Source organism: Pongo pygmaeus, chromosome 1 (assembly GCF_028885625.2).
Source record: "Pongo pygmaeus isolate AG05252 chromosome 1, NHGRI_mPonPyg2-v2.0_pri, whole genome shotgun sequence".
In the NCBI taxonomy this organism is placed as follows: Eukaryota; Metazoa; Chordata; class Mammalia; order Primates; family Hominidae; genus Pongo; species Pongo pygmaeus.
Window position 1 is genome coordinate 196,817,691 of NC_072373.2, and position 14,384 is coordinate 196,832,074.

The 14,384-nt window shown below is 46.0% G+C and overlaps 1 protein-coding gene across 1 annotated transcript in view; it reads left to right on the forward strand.

The window, feature by feature from the left end:
* The window catches only part of CSMD2 (CUB and Sushi multiple domains 2), a 664,918-nt gene that overhangs the window by 243,058 nt on the left and 407,476 nt on the right, over window positions 1–14,384 (forward strand). Inside the window, exon 5 of the mRNA XM_054497047.2 lies at window positions 6,837–7,044. Coding sequence (XP_054353022.1) covers window positions 6,837–7,044 — 208 coding nt within the window. The remainder of the gene's footprint in view (window positions 1–6,836; window positions 7,045–14,384) is intronic.

Here is a 14,384-nt window from a genome sequence, read left to right on the forward strand (position 1 = left end):
GGAGAAAATTTTCACAACCTACTCATCTGACAAAGGGCTAATATCCAGAATCTACAATGAACTCCAACAAATTTACAAGAAAAAAACAAACAACCCCATCAAAAAGTGGGCGAAGGACATGAACAGACACTTCTCAAAAGAAGACATTTATGCAGCCAAAAAACACATGAAAAAATGCTCACCATCACTGGCCATCAGAGAAATGCAAATCAAAACCACAATGAGATACCATCTCACACCAGTTAGAATGGCGATCATTAAAAAGTCAGGAAACAACAGGTGCTGGAGAGGATGTGGAGAAATAGGAACACTTTTACACTGTTGGTGGGACTGTAAACTAGTTCAACCCTTGTGGAAGTCAGTGTGGCGATTCCTCAGGGATCTAGAACTAGAAATTCCATTTGACCCAGCCATCCCATTACTGGGTATATACCCAAAGGACTATAAATCATGCTGCTATAAAGACACATGCACACGTATGTTTATTGCAGCATTATTCACAATGGCAAAGACTTGGAACCAACCCAAATGTCCAACAATGATAGACTGGATTAAGAAAATGTGGCACATATACACCATGGAATACTATGCAGCCATAAAAAATGATGAGTTCATGTCCTTTGTAGGGACATGGATGAAATTGGAAATCATCATTCTCAGTAAACTATCGCAAGAACAAAAAACCAAACACCGCATATTCTCACTCATAGGCGGGAATTGAACAATGAGAACACATGGACACAGGAAGGGGAACCTCACACTTCTGGGACTGTTGTGGGGTGGGGGGAGGGGGGAGGGATAGCATTGGGAGATATACCTAATGCTAGATGACGAGTTGGTGGGTGCAGCGCACCAGCATGGCACATGTATACATATGTAACTTACCTGCACGTTGCACACATGTACCATAGAGCCTAAAGTATAATAATAATAATAATAATAAAGAAAAAAAAGAAAAAAAAAAAGAAGAGTGAAATCCTGTCATTTGCAGGAACATGGGTGGAACTGGAGGTCATTATGCTAAGTAAAATAAGCCAGGCAGAGAAAGACAAATATCACCTAACACTCATATGAGGAGTTGAAAAAGTGGATCTCATAGAGGTTGAGAGTAGAATGATTGATAGTTACCAGAGGCTGGGAAGGCTGTGTGTGTCCAGGATTGGAGGATGTAGGGCATGAAGAGAGGTTGGTTAACAGGTACAAATACACAGGTCAGTGGTCCCCAACCTTTTTGGTACCAGGAACCAATTTCATGGAAGACAATGTTTCCATGGACAGGAGGTGGGGGATGGTTTCAGGATGAAACTGTTCCACCTCAGATCATCAGGCGTTAGATAACTTGCTCAACACTCATCTCCTGCTGTGCAGCCCAGGTTCTAACAGGTCCCGGTCCATGGCCCAGGGGTTGGGGACCCCTGAGAGGTAGAAGGAAGAATAAATTCTAATGTTCAATAGCAGACTAGGGTGACTATAGTTAAAACAACAATGTATTGTATATTTCAAAATAGCTAGAAGAGAGAACTTGAAATGTTCCCAACACATAAAAGTGATAAACTCTTGAGGTGATGGATGCCCTAAATACCCTGAATGGATCATTACACCTACTATGTTAGGCTTTTCTTGTATTGCTGTAGAGAAATGCCTGAGACTAGGTAATTTATCAAGAAAAGAGGTTTAATTGGCTCGTGGTTCCGCAGGCTGTACAGGAGGCATGGCATTGGCATCTGCTCAGCTTCTGGGGAGGCCTCAAGGAGCTTTTACTCATGGCGGAAGGTGAAGTGGGAGCAGGCACTTCACATGACCAGACCAAGAGCAAGAGAGGGAGTGAGGGAAAGGTGCCACACAATTTTAAACAATAAGCTCTCGAGATGACTCACTCACTATCACAAGGACAGCACGAAGCCATGAGGCATCCATCCCCATGACCACACACCTCCCACCAGGCCCCACCTCCAGTATTGGAGATTACATTTCAACATGAGATTTGGGAGGGACATTCAAACTAGATCACCTACTATGCATGTCAAAAAATAACACACATACCCCATAAAAATGTACAAACATTTTATAACAATAAATATTTTAAAGGAGTGCTCCAAGATAAAGTTCTCAATGCAAAAAAAAAAGTATGTGAGGTGATTGATATGCTAATTAATTTGATTTAGTCATTCCACAATACATACATATATCAAAACATCACAGTGTATTCCATAAGGACATACAATTATTGTCAATTAAAAATAAAATTTTAAAAACTGAAAAACCAAAAGAATGGATGGGCTGGAGGAGGAAGGAGGCTTGGAGACCAGGAGAGGGCTTCATGGCTGTGGTTAACTTGGAGTGTGACATGGCTTGGGGTACAGCAATGGCAGTGATGGTGGGGGACAGGATTGACAGCCACCTAGATGGACTGCCAGGTGAGTCCCTGGCTGGATGTGGGGGTGCGGGAGGAGTTGAGGATTCCCCTGAGCCTCTGCCATGAGGAAGCGGATGAATAGTGCTGACCCTCCAAGATGGGAAAGTCTAGAAGAAGGCTAGGCTTCTGGGAGGAAAGGATGAGAGTGATTTTGGTTGGGTTGGGTTTGAGAGCAATGTCGAATATCTAGTCGGGTTTCTAAGACTGGAAGTAGGCAGAAGGCTCTGGAGTCATTGTCTTTCCCCCAAGACCTGCTTTTCTTCTGGAATTCTTTGTTGTCCACCTGGATGTGCAGGCCAGATTAAATGAGACTATGTGGACCAAGGGCCTGATTGGAGACTTGGCCACACAGAGTGGCTGTGCCTGCTCCTGAGCCACTCCCTCCCCCTCTAATGTTTCTCTTTGGCCCCTGCTTACTTTTCACCTGAGTGTCCCTCCCTTCCCACCTTCTCTTCTTTCAGGTGTCTTTGCTTCTGCCTGCTCCGTACATGTCTGTTCAGTCCCCAGCCCTCTCCACTCTTGTGGTGGGAGCTTCCCTCTTTGTCCTGCTGATTCCCTGCCTCACGGTCTCTGGGATCCCAGGCCCATAGGTATCCCCCTCTGTTTATTCCCCAGGATCTCACACTCAGCATGGGAGTGGGGAAGAGCAGGGAAGAAGGGCCGTCACTTCCTGCAGAGCTGCGTCTCCTCTAGCGTCCCTGTCTCTGCTCTCTCCTTCACCATCCATTTTCTGTTGGAGACTTCACCCTCTCATTCCTCCAGAGTCTGCCTCCTAAATCCCTTCCTGCTGCTTCTCTTTCCTCCCTGCCTACTTGCAGCTTTGATGATGCGAACAACCTCTTCTCTGTTCTCTGTCTCTGATCTCCCCACCGGCCACCTTCCTCGGCCACCAAACCGTATCATTCATCCATTACTATGGGACCAAATCATCTTTCTAAAATAGGTCTGGACTTATACTTGCTGCTGAAAACCCTCTTCTCCACACCTACCATGACTCCCCTGCACCTGCAGAGGAAAGTCTAAACACCTCGGCAGCGCTGTCAAGGCCTTCCCCCAAGCAGCATGCCCTTCCAGGCCTTCTTGCCTCTGAGGGCCTGTTTGCTCTGCCTGGAACCCCTCTATTTCTTCCCTTTCCAGCACACTCCTACGCTTTTTTGAAGGTTTGGGCTAAATGTCCCTTCCTTCACCATGATCCCTTTCCCCAGTACAGTCAAGACTCAGCCATTGTGCCCAGGGCGAAGACAGTTCCACCTGGTGTAGTGAGGGCCAGTGACAGGACTGTTGGGGACCAGTGGCCCGGTGCTTGCTCTGAACATTGGCAAATCTCCCATTTGTTGGCTGGCTCCTGTGGCTTATCTCCCTGGTAATGTTCATGGTGAATTTATTTACATCAGAAGGAGACAAACTCTGCCTCAGATGTCAGACATCATAGCCTCCTGCCAGAGAGATACTCAAGGCAGAAATACTGTGCAACTTGATAAAACAAATTAACAGCACCACTGAACTGGATTTAAAGCCAAGCAAGGCCAATCTTGCCTACCTTCCCTCCCTTCCCTCCCTTCCTGCTTTCTGGGGCCTGGGCAGCTGGGTTGGGGGTAGCAAAGGAGGAAGAGGGGAGGAGAACAGAACCTCAGCTCCTCTACTCGGCATTCAAGGACCTTCGCAGTCCAGCCCAGCTCTGTCATCTCTGCATGTCCCTTTCAGTTCAGACGGTCCTGCCTAATAAGTCCCTAAACATGCCACACTCCCCACCTTGAACTGTCCTTGCTGTTTTTCTGTCTAAAACACCCTCTACCCTGAGGCCTACCAGGCAGGCGCCCTCAGCTGATGTATGCTGCCAGCTCAGTGTTGGAAACGAAGCCAGACTCTGACTATGTCTCACTGTTACCACCTGGTCTAAGCCACCATCACCTCTCACTGGATTATTGGGGTAGCTTCAAGAGGCCCCCACCTTCTTCCCTTGCCCTCTTTGGCCTGCTGTCTACATGGCATCCCAAGGGATCCTGTTAATAAACAAATGACATCACATCATCCTCAGCTCAGAACCCTCCACTAGCTTCTCAACTCATTCGGAGTAAAAGTCCACATCCTTACAGTGGCCTCTCAGGCCCTCGGAAGCCCTGCCTCCCTTGCCACTTTCCTTCTTCCTGCATTCCAGCTGCTTGGGTCTGTTTTGTTGTTGTTGTTGTTGTTGTTGTTGTTGTTGTTGTTTTTGAGACAGATTTTCACTCTTATTGCTCAGGCTGGAGTGCAATAGCACAATCTCGGCTCACTGCAAACTCCACCTCCTGGGTTCAAGCAATTCTTCTGCCTCCGCCTCCTGGGTAGCTGGGACTACAGATGTATGCCACCACGCCCATTAGTAGAGACAGGGTTTCATCATGTTGGTCAAGCTGGTCTCGAACTCCTGACCTCAGTTGATCCGCCCACCTTGGCCTCCCAAAGTGCTGGGATTACAGGCATGAGCCACTGCGCCCAGCCCTTGGGTCTCTTGATGCTCTTCAATGGTGCCAGGCTCTGCACCCTGTGACCTTTGCATTTGCTATTCTATCTGCCGTGAATGCTCTTCCCCCAGATAACCACTTGACTCCCTCTCTCATTCCTTCAAGTCTTGGCTCAAATGTCAACTTCTCAGTGGGATCTTCCCTGACCGCCCTTTCTGAAATGTCCACACCCCCACTCCCAACACCAGACAGCCCATTTTCCTCTGCACTTAACAGCTCATTTACCATAGAATTAATTATTTATCTTGGAGTTGTCTTTATCCTTCTGATCAGAATGTAAGCTCTGGGAGGATAGGAATTTTTGTTTTATTCACAGTTGAATCCCCAGCACCTAGAACAGTGGCTGACACATAGTAGGTGCTCAGTTAGCATTTGTTAAATGAATGAATGAATAAGTGAATGAATATATTAATACAAATTCTGTCTCTTCCGTAAAGCCCTTCCTAACTATGTGCTATCGCTGCGCCTGGAGCATCCCCATCATAACTGTTCTGTGTTGCCATTGCTGGCTTGCCTGCCCACATCCTCTCTCAGAAGCACTTGAAGGCAGAGAGGAAATCAAGCTTTTCACATTGTAGTGCTGGCCCTACCCAGTATTTGGCCCACAGTAGGTGCTCAGTTAATGGGTGTAGGAGGGAAACCTTCATAAGCACCTACTCTGGGACAGTAGGTGTGTTTCTTACATTTCTGCACTCATACAAACTTAGAAGTTAGCATTGAGAAATGCTATGGGTTGGCTCATGATTCTCTTGACCCTGTAAAGAACATTAATAAGAATAGTTCAGAGCTGCTAAACAACATCACTTTTATCTCTAGCCCAGATGGCTCCTATATATCTGTTAATCTGATCTCACCATCGGAGGCCCCACAGACATACCCATTTCTGCGTGTCCAAAACTGAACTCCTGGTCGCCTTCCATACCACAAAGAGTTCCTTTCCTGGATTTTCTGCCTCAGGAAATAGCACCTTTCATCCATCCGGATGCTTATACCAGCAACCTGGATTTTATACCTCCTAGTTGCTGAGTCCTGGAGATTCTGCTTCCTAAGTATCTCTCAAATAAGTCCTCTCCCACCCTCCACACGAGCTTAGCTTGATCTCATCCAGCCTCACCTGGACTGTGGTGACTTTGGTGATACCAAGAGCATCCCATGCGCTTCCCTGACTCAGGCCTCCTTTATACCATAGCCAGTGTTCTTTCTAAAATGCAAGTTTAATCACATTTCTTCACTGCCTTTGATCGTTAAGATGAAGTAGAAGGAAAAAGGAGAACCTAGCATTAGCATCTACCACATGTCAGTCACTGGCTAATGCTAGTTACTGTCACATTAACTGTGTAATTCAGTTATCACAACAGAGAACAAACTGAGGCTTAAAAAAATAAATTTCCCAAAGTTATGCAGGTGGCTGGGAAATTTGCAGAGTCTAAATTCAAATCTAGACCTTCCTTACCCTAAAATCCATTTCCTTTCCAATGCACTCCCCTGTCTCCAAATCTTTTTGGCTCAGTGTTCTCTGCTATGTGACTTTTCCTACATGCCATTACTATCTTATATTATTCCTCTTTTTTACCCTGTGATGAGCCATCTAGAGCTGTTTATCTTAGACATGGCTTGCACATTCATATGTCTCTGCTTATGACCATTTGGTTCTTTATTCCCTGAAATGTCCTTCCCCTTCTTCTCTCTAGTGAACTCCTACTCATTCGTCAAAACCCAGCTCTAATGACACTTCCTCTGTTAGGCTTCTCAGATGGACTCATCCAAACAAAGTCTTTTGCTGCTTTACGTATGTCCAAAAACTGTGAATTGTACTCTTGGGAGACAGAAGGATGTATTGCAGGTAAAGCCCATGGTGAGTGCTAGGGCTTGAAAACCAGATTACTCATGTAAGCCTCTTGTCTCTGTGCCCACAGCTGATGATGCCTGTGGTGGGACCCTGCGGGGCCAGAGTGGCATCATCTCCAGCCCCCACTTCCCCTCGGAGTACCATAACAATGCCGACTGCACATGGACCATCCTGGCTGAGCTGGGAGACACCATCGCCCTGGTCTTTATTGACTTCCAGCTGGAGGATGGTTACGACTTTCTGGAAGTCACTGGGACGGAAGGCTCCTCCCTCTGGTAAGCACAACATCCCCTTCCTTTCCTACCCTATTCTCTGCAACTGTGAATTACTGGGATGCTTACAGTCTCCTCAGTGCCTGGACCTGCAGCCAGAGGCCTCTTAGCCACTTCCTTGTACCTACTGTTAGAGTCCTTTCATCTCATCTTAATGAAAAAGCACTGCATATTTTTAAAGCTGGGGTAATTTTTATAGTGATTTTGGTATCTGATTTGAAACATGTTCTTGCTGAAGAATTTTATGATGGATCTTGGTTGAATAACTTGCATTAAGACTAAAAATGTTCTAGTCTCAGGATGTGGATGGGGTCTAGTAAAATGATTCGAAATATTGTTCCATTTCTGGAAGACATATGCATAGTGTCCAAAAAGGGACTAGAATCATAAGTGACCATTGCTGAGATTAGAACATTTTTAGTCTTAATTCTTCCCACTCCAAGGGTCCTGAGACATCAGAAAGGCATTATGTCCCAGTGTCTGAAGGGTAGGACTAACCTTCTCCCTCTTGTTCTGCCTTTGCTAAAAAGTGCAGGCTCTTCTGTAGTGTGCTCCATGGAGAGTCTCTGTTGTTGATGGGTTAGGGAGAATATGAGTTATTGAAGATTTACAGCCATCGTTGCTTATCCCAGACTTGGGCTTGCAGGATGTGCTCAAATTGAGGATGGCTTAAGGAAGTATCTGGCTTCCTGTTTGGGTGACAAGCATCACAAGTGGTATTGTGGCATTTGGAACACTCTCTTGTATTCTCATTGTGGCTATGTTATCAGGAGGACTTTTGTTAGCATGTCAGGAGCCAATAGAAGGATATGTCCAGGTGTACTTCAAGCAAGGATGGGGCATCATTGGAGCCTTAGTTGCTGCATGGTGTCAGGTGAAGGTGGGGATTCCACTTCCTGACGTCAGGCAGGCGTCGCAGCGTTGGCTACCAGAGGGTGCCGCAGTGGGAATAGCGTTCTGGTGGAGGCCCTGGGTGCGGGGCTGGGCCCGTCCGGGTCTGGCGGGGCCACGCTCCAGGAGTGGATGGACGGAGGGGATGGGGTGGGAGGAGGTGTCACTGAGGATTCTGAGCGGAGCAGAAAGCGGGTGTCTGCAAGAGTCAGAGAAGACAGAGATGTGGCAGTCAGTGGGAATAGGGAGGAGGAAGATGGGAAGGAGAGGAGAAAAGGAGGGGAATGGGGCATGTTTATTTAACACATTCCCTGTGCCAGGTTTCGTGGTGGTAGGAACACCAGTTGAGTGAGACATGGTTTTTTAAGGAGCACATTGTCTATTAGGTAAGAAAATCAGACAAACCCATGGTAGGAGCCAAGTGTGACTATTAAATATTTAAGAGGGATAAAGGGGGAATGGATTCTTCCCAAATATAGGCTCAGATTTGGGAACTAGCGTAACCAGAAAACTCAAGTTTCCTGGTGCAGTGGAAGGTGAGCCAACATGGGAGTCAGAAAACCCTGGTGTCACTGTGAGCTTGTCACAGGAAGCTGGCCAGGTCATTTCCTACCCTGGTCAGAGGGCTGAGAGAAGCACAGGTGAGCGAGGACAACCTGCTCTGTGGAGGATGACATTCTATAAACTAGTCCAAGAGCAAAAGCTGGTGATTTTAAGCTAGGAGTGGGGTTGAAGGTTTAGGTGAGTCTTCACTCAACTGGAATCCTGATGACCTGCCCAGTGTGAAGACCCTTGGACCTCTGCCTCTTTTTGTAAAATACCTGTTTACTGATTGTAAGTGTAATGCATATGCTCCTTGTAGAAAACATGGAAAATCTACAAAGTATGGAAAAATTAAAATTATTAAAATTTTGATGTACTCCCCTTTGACCTTTTTTCTTGGCCTAGATCAAGCTAGCTGGCTATTTATATATATTTAATGTGACCAAATTAGGATCTAAAAATATCTGTAGTTACATATTTTTAGTTAATTATTGTGTCATGAAATTTTTCCTGTACCATCACAGATGCCTCCAAAATATACAAGGTCTGATAATAATATCATTTGTTGACCCTTTACTACTAATATGTGCCAGACAGGTTATAAGCTCTTTAGAGCTATAATTTCATTTCATCTTCATAAAAATTCTATGAAGTAAGTAGCATAGTTTTCCTGCTTTTACAGGAGAGGAAAATGAGGCCCAGAGAGGTTATACTACCTGCTTGAGATCACACCGGCGAGTAAGGAGCAGAGCTGGGATTCAACCCCAGGTTAATCTGATACTAAAGCCTGTCTTCCAAGCCATGACAGTATGCTATTATGACATGCGATATCTGTGATGAGTTTTCCAGGCTATGTAGCATTCCCTTGTAAGACTGTAGCATAGTTTACTCATCAGACCTCTTGTTAGGTGGTTCCCAAGTTTTCACTTCTATAAACAGGTGCCAAGACGAATACCCTTGCCAGTTCCCTGTCTTCCAGTCCCAAGGCCTTTTCGACTCACTTGTTTACCCATGGGCCAAATGGTCTCCTACAGCTTCTGCCCTCCAGGTGTGAGTCTAAGGTGGACTCCTCCAGGTGTCCAAACTTTTGGAGTGAAACAAATCTGAAAGAGTTCCTTTTCCTATTAAGTCACTCAGTGGGGAAGGAATTAAGCAGAGGAAATTGTTAGGGGAGGCATTCAGAACTCTTTGCTATAAGATTACATTATAATTATTTACAGGGTTGGTGTCACCACTGCCAGGATGGATGCATTTGTTGTTCTAATTTATACTTGCATAGCAATTATGGATAAACAAACTTGGAGGCTCAGGACGTATGTGTGGGAAGAATCAGCTCTCTCCCTTGCCCCTCTCCTTTATGGATCCCTGGATTCCTGTAAAAATTTGATGCTGCTGGTTTATGAGTGTACTGCTTTTGTAAGCATACATTAAGATTTCAGGCTGTTCTCTTGCATTCTGTTTCAAGGCATAGAAAAACAACAGATCCTGTTAGCAAAGATGGATTTGGACAACTGGGCACCCCCTTCACCTAACAAGAAGACAAGAATTCCTCTGAGAGAAAAAAAAAAAAAATCCACTACCTCCCTTACCAGATAACAAGTTCCCACTGATTCAGAAGGGAGAGTGGCATGCAATGTCCCTGACTCAGTTTCCCCGCTCTTCTCCTCCCCCTAAATGGGATAGCAACAAATTAGGGCTTCTGGACTAGTAAAATTTCCAAACAATTGGCAAAACATAGGATTGGTCATTTTTTATTTTGCCAAGTAAGGATGTTAGAAGAAAACCTGCCAACTCCTCAGAATATTATTCATAAAACAAAGGACAATTCAAAGCCAAAACTGTGGCAGGAAATAATCAATTGGAAGTGTTGTGCTGACATCATGAAAGATAAGGTGCGGGGAGCACACATAAATAACAGTGTGTGCCCATCACTGGAGTGGCCAACAATATATATGCAGCAATCAGTGGACCAGTTCTCCCTGTTTTGCTGGTCCCGGTCCAGCCTTTGGGAATCCAACAATACATGTTTTGAACAGGAAAAAGCTGTTACTGTGGTGAGCACTGAACTCTGTAGCTCTGACATGTTGAGATATTCCCTAGTATTTTAGACTTACTCCCCCTAAAAGTTAATTGCATTTTTGTGTGTGTGACCATGAGCAAAAGCTGGGCTTGGACTGACTGAGGGTTACAACCTACAGAGAAGAATTGGTATTACACCCTGACTACACATACATGTGTGCAACCCTCACCCCAACATACACACAAACACACACACACACACACACACACACTACCAAATCATCTCTGACACATACCTTTCCAAGTCACTGCCAAATTCACATCACCAAGTCATCCCTCGCACCCAGACCACCTTAAGCACATGTACACACCTGTCCCCCCTTACACACAGTTCCATTTCCAGTTCGATATAGGAGCCAGATTTTCTCTCACTGACCCTCCTGGAGTGTGGGGGTGGTGGGTTTTCTTTCTCTGCTCTGCTCTGACCCAGTCACTTGGCTCTGACCATCATGGAGCTCCATTCCTTTCCATCACGTTCTAAGAAAACACTCTCACCTTTGCTAAGCTTCCTCATGAAGCCCCAGAACTTTTTCAAAGGACTGGGACTGGGGATACAGAAAACCCTTTTAACAATATGGGGACGTAGGTCCCTGAAGGATATCAGGATCACATTATACTGAGTAGAAGTGATCTCCAGCCCATCACAGAACTGATCTCTCCATTGGTGGAGAAAATCAGTAAAGTGAAACCCCCTGAGAAGCCACTAGATCCAGAATCTGTCTCCTCCTTCCTCTGCCTCATACCCAACACTCTCCATCTGAGTCTCTCCAGAACCATCACCAGACGAAAAGAAAGGAGGGAAAGCCAGACATCCTCTCCTAGAATATAGGAGAGGAAGTTTGTGCAGTTTCTCTGGAATTTGATATCGAGCCTGCACCATGGCATCGAACTGGAAAGGGGGTAGGCTTGGGAGTCAGCAGAGAGACTTGGGCTTAAAACCAGCCACTTCTCAGTAGTTGTGTCATCTTAGGATATTTACCAGCTTTTCTGAGCCTGTTTCCACATCTGAAAAATGGGTCTCAGTATACCAACCTACAAAACATTTTGAGAGGGCAAAACGTGGCAACTGCTGCCTGGCTCACCATAGGTACAATACTCCTGGAATGAGGCTTTGAGAGGAAAAGGATAAGATGGGGCAACTCCAGCAATTCAGAGCCTCGTTGGCCCCATTTTTGGTGGTCCCACTGAAGCCAATATATGAGCTTTCCAGCCCAGTGGCATCTCACCAGCAGAAAGGCACAGCCTGGCTGCCCTGGCTCTATCTAGCCTCCGGGGGAATTGCCTGGAAACTCAGATAAGGTTAGTGTGGGGAGAGTCTCTGGGTGAGACTGGAGGATGTCCTTGCAAAAGTCAGAAGAGGGAACAGTGATTTTGTTGGAACTATCTTCCCAGAGCTGCACTTGGCAAGCACATTATGGATAGCATCACTTCTGTGCCTGGATCTAGCCCCACACTGGCCAGTTAGCTGCTTTGTTAGAAAAGCAGAAGAGGGCTGGATGCAGTGACTCACACCTGTAATCCCAAGACTTTGGGAGGCTGAGGTGGGTGGATCACTTGAGTCTAGGAGTTCAAGATGAGCCTGGGCAACATGGAGACACCCGTCTCTATAAAAAATACAAAAATTAGGTGGATGTGGTGGTGCACACCTGTAGTCGCTGCTACTCAGGAGGCTGAGGTGGGAGGATCAGCCCTGGAGGTAGAGGCTGCAGTGAGCTGAGATTGTGCCACTGTACTCCAGCCCAGGAGACAGAGTAAGACTGTCTAAAAAGCAAAAAGAAACAAAGAAAAGCAGAAGAGGATTCTACCAATTCAGCTACCACTAAGAGCTCTGTGCAGGACTAGGAAAGCAGAGGTACTCCACAGTGAGTCAGGCACAGCCCCTGTACTGGGGTGCTCACAGAGTAGGGGGACGGGGACCGTAAGTATGGAGAAGGCATTCAGGAGACAACTACCAGAGACAGGAGGGGCATCTCTGCTTGTGCCCCCTCACTCTCTCTGGACCATGTGGTTGGAGGGTTCTATTGGGCCTTCTTCTCTCCTTCTTTCCTCTACCCCTCCCCAAGGGGCAATTTCTTCTTACAACAGGGAAGGCAGGCAGAGTCTGACCTGCACTCAGAATTGAAGCCACCCTTGTCTTGGGGGCCAGTGGAAGTGCCAGCCTCAGGAGTGTGTTTGTGGGGTGTGTGGTAGGGGGGATGTCCAAAGCTGCTTCCCACCCATGGGATTTCTGTGTAGATCCTGGAACAAACCTCTGCCCCTCCAATTTCCTTGGCTGTGAGTCTGTGGGTTAGTTTTGGCCAGTGGTTCCCAGCCTCTCTTCCTTGCCCTGGCCACTGTATGTTGATTTTCCTTTTTTATCTATTTCACTGGGATCACCCTGGATGGGCTCTGCCTGCCCAGTCTCTATGTCCCCACACTCCCGGGCCCAGTCCCAACAGAACTGTGTGCTAATAAACTCCACCAAACATTCAAAGTAGGAAAAGAAAGGAGAGCACCTTCCAGGGCTCAGAGGAGGACACTGTCCTGGGGCAGGAGACCAAGGCCTCAAGGCAGAGGCTGTACTTGAGACAGGTCGAGAAGGATGCATACCATTTTAATATAGGAGATGAGGTGGTGGGAAGGGCATTCTTCTAGGGCTTCTGCCTAGTCCTCCTGGCCAAAGTGTGGGAGTTCCTTGATCCCTGGGACACAGTTCAAGAAGAAATAGTCCCAGAAATTCTCTAAGGAAGATGCTGTCCAGCATGCACCCACCCCGGGGCTCTGGCATCTACCTTTGAGCCTAGGCATCTCCCTCCACCTGCAGAAGAATAGAATGCCTGCTCTATCTGTCTGGACTTCCCAGATCCTGGATCTGTGGCCACTGGGTAGACTTTGGCTGTTTTTGGAAAGAGAATTTCCCTGGGAAGCAGACTCAACCTACTTTCTAGGTCCAGCAACTAACCCTTTTGAGTTTCAACATTAAATTTCCTTAATTTCATCCCTCCTTTTCATGTCCTTAGAGCTTTGATGGATTTGCCTCACTTCATTCCCTTCATTCGTTTGCTTTTGTTTTTGTAGGTGGCGATACAAAAACTCCTGTCTACTCTGCAGACGTTCACTTTGAAAATTTTGCTAGCAACACTCTTTCTCCTCTTGAATGATCTTGCTTTACTTATTAGGCATTTTACCCATGGAATTTGAGCCAACTAGAACCATTTTATCTCAGCGACTTTTAACTAGATATCTCATTTAAGAGCCATTAGATCCAGATATAGTTAGAACGAGAATTGCATGCCAATGGAGATTTGTTAATGATAACTATCCACTTATTTATTTATTCACATATACTTTATCAAACCATTGGTTTAGCTCATTCATGTCCTTTGTTACTTTTCCCCTATTTATTTTCTGTAATCATTTATTGAGACTCTTCTATGAACAAGGCTCTCCTAGGTGCTAGAGGGACAAAGCCACAGTCTGGGTTCCTAAGGAGTTATTTATTCCTTCCACAAATGTTTATGTAATAGCCAAGCACTGTGCTGGACCCTGAAGCTCACAGTTGGGGCAAAGAGGCAGAATATAATTAAATGCTTTGCAATATCATGTGTTAGGTGCTTTTCTAAGAGGTATAAAGAAGTTCCCCTAGGAAATAAGGAGAAATGTAATAGCCAGGATTCTTTGGGTTTAAGAAATAGAAACCCACCTCCAACTAACTCACGCTACAAAGGGAATGTGCTGGCCTCTTTAACTGAAAAGTCCAGAACTTGACTTCAGGCGGTGCTGGATCAAGGTATGCAAATAATGTTTCTCCCCGTCCCAAGGCTTTGCTCTCTTGTGTGTTAGTTTCATTC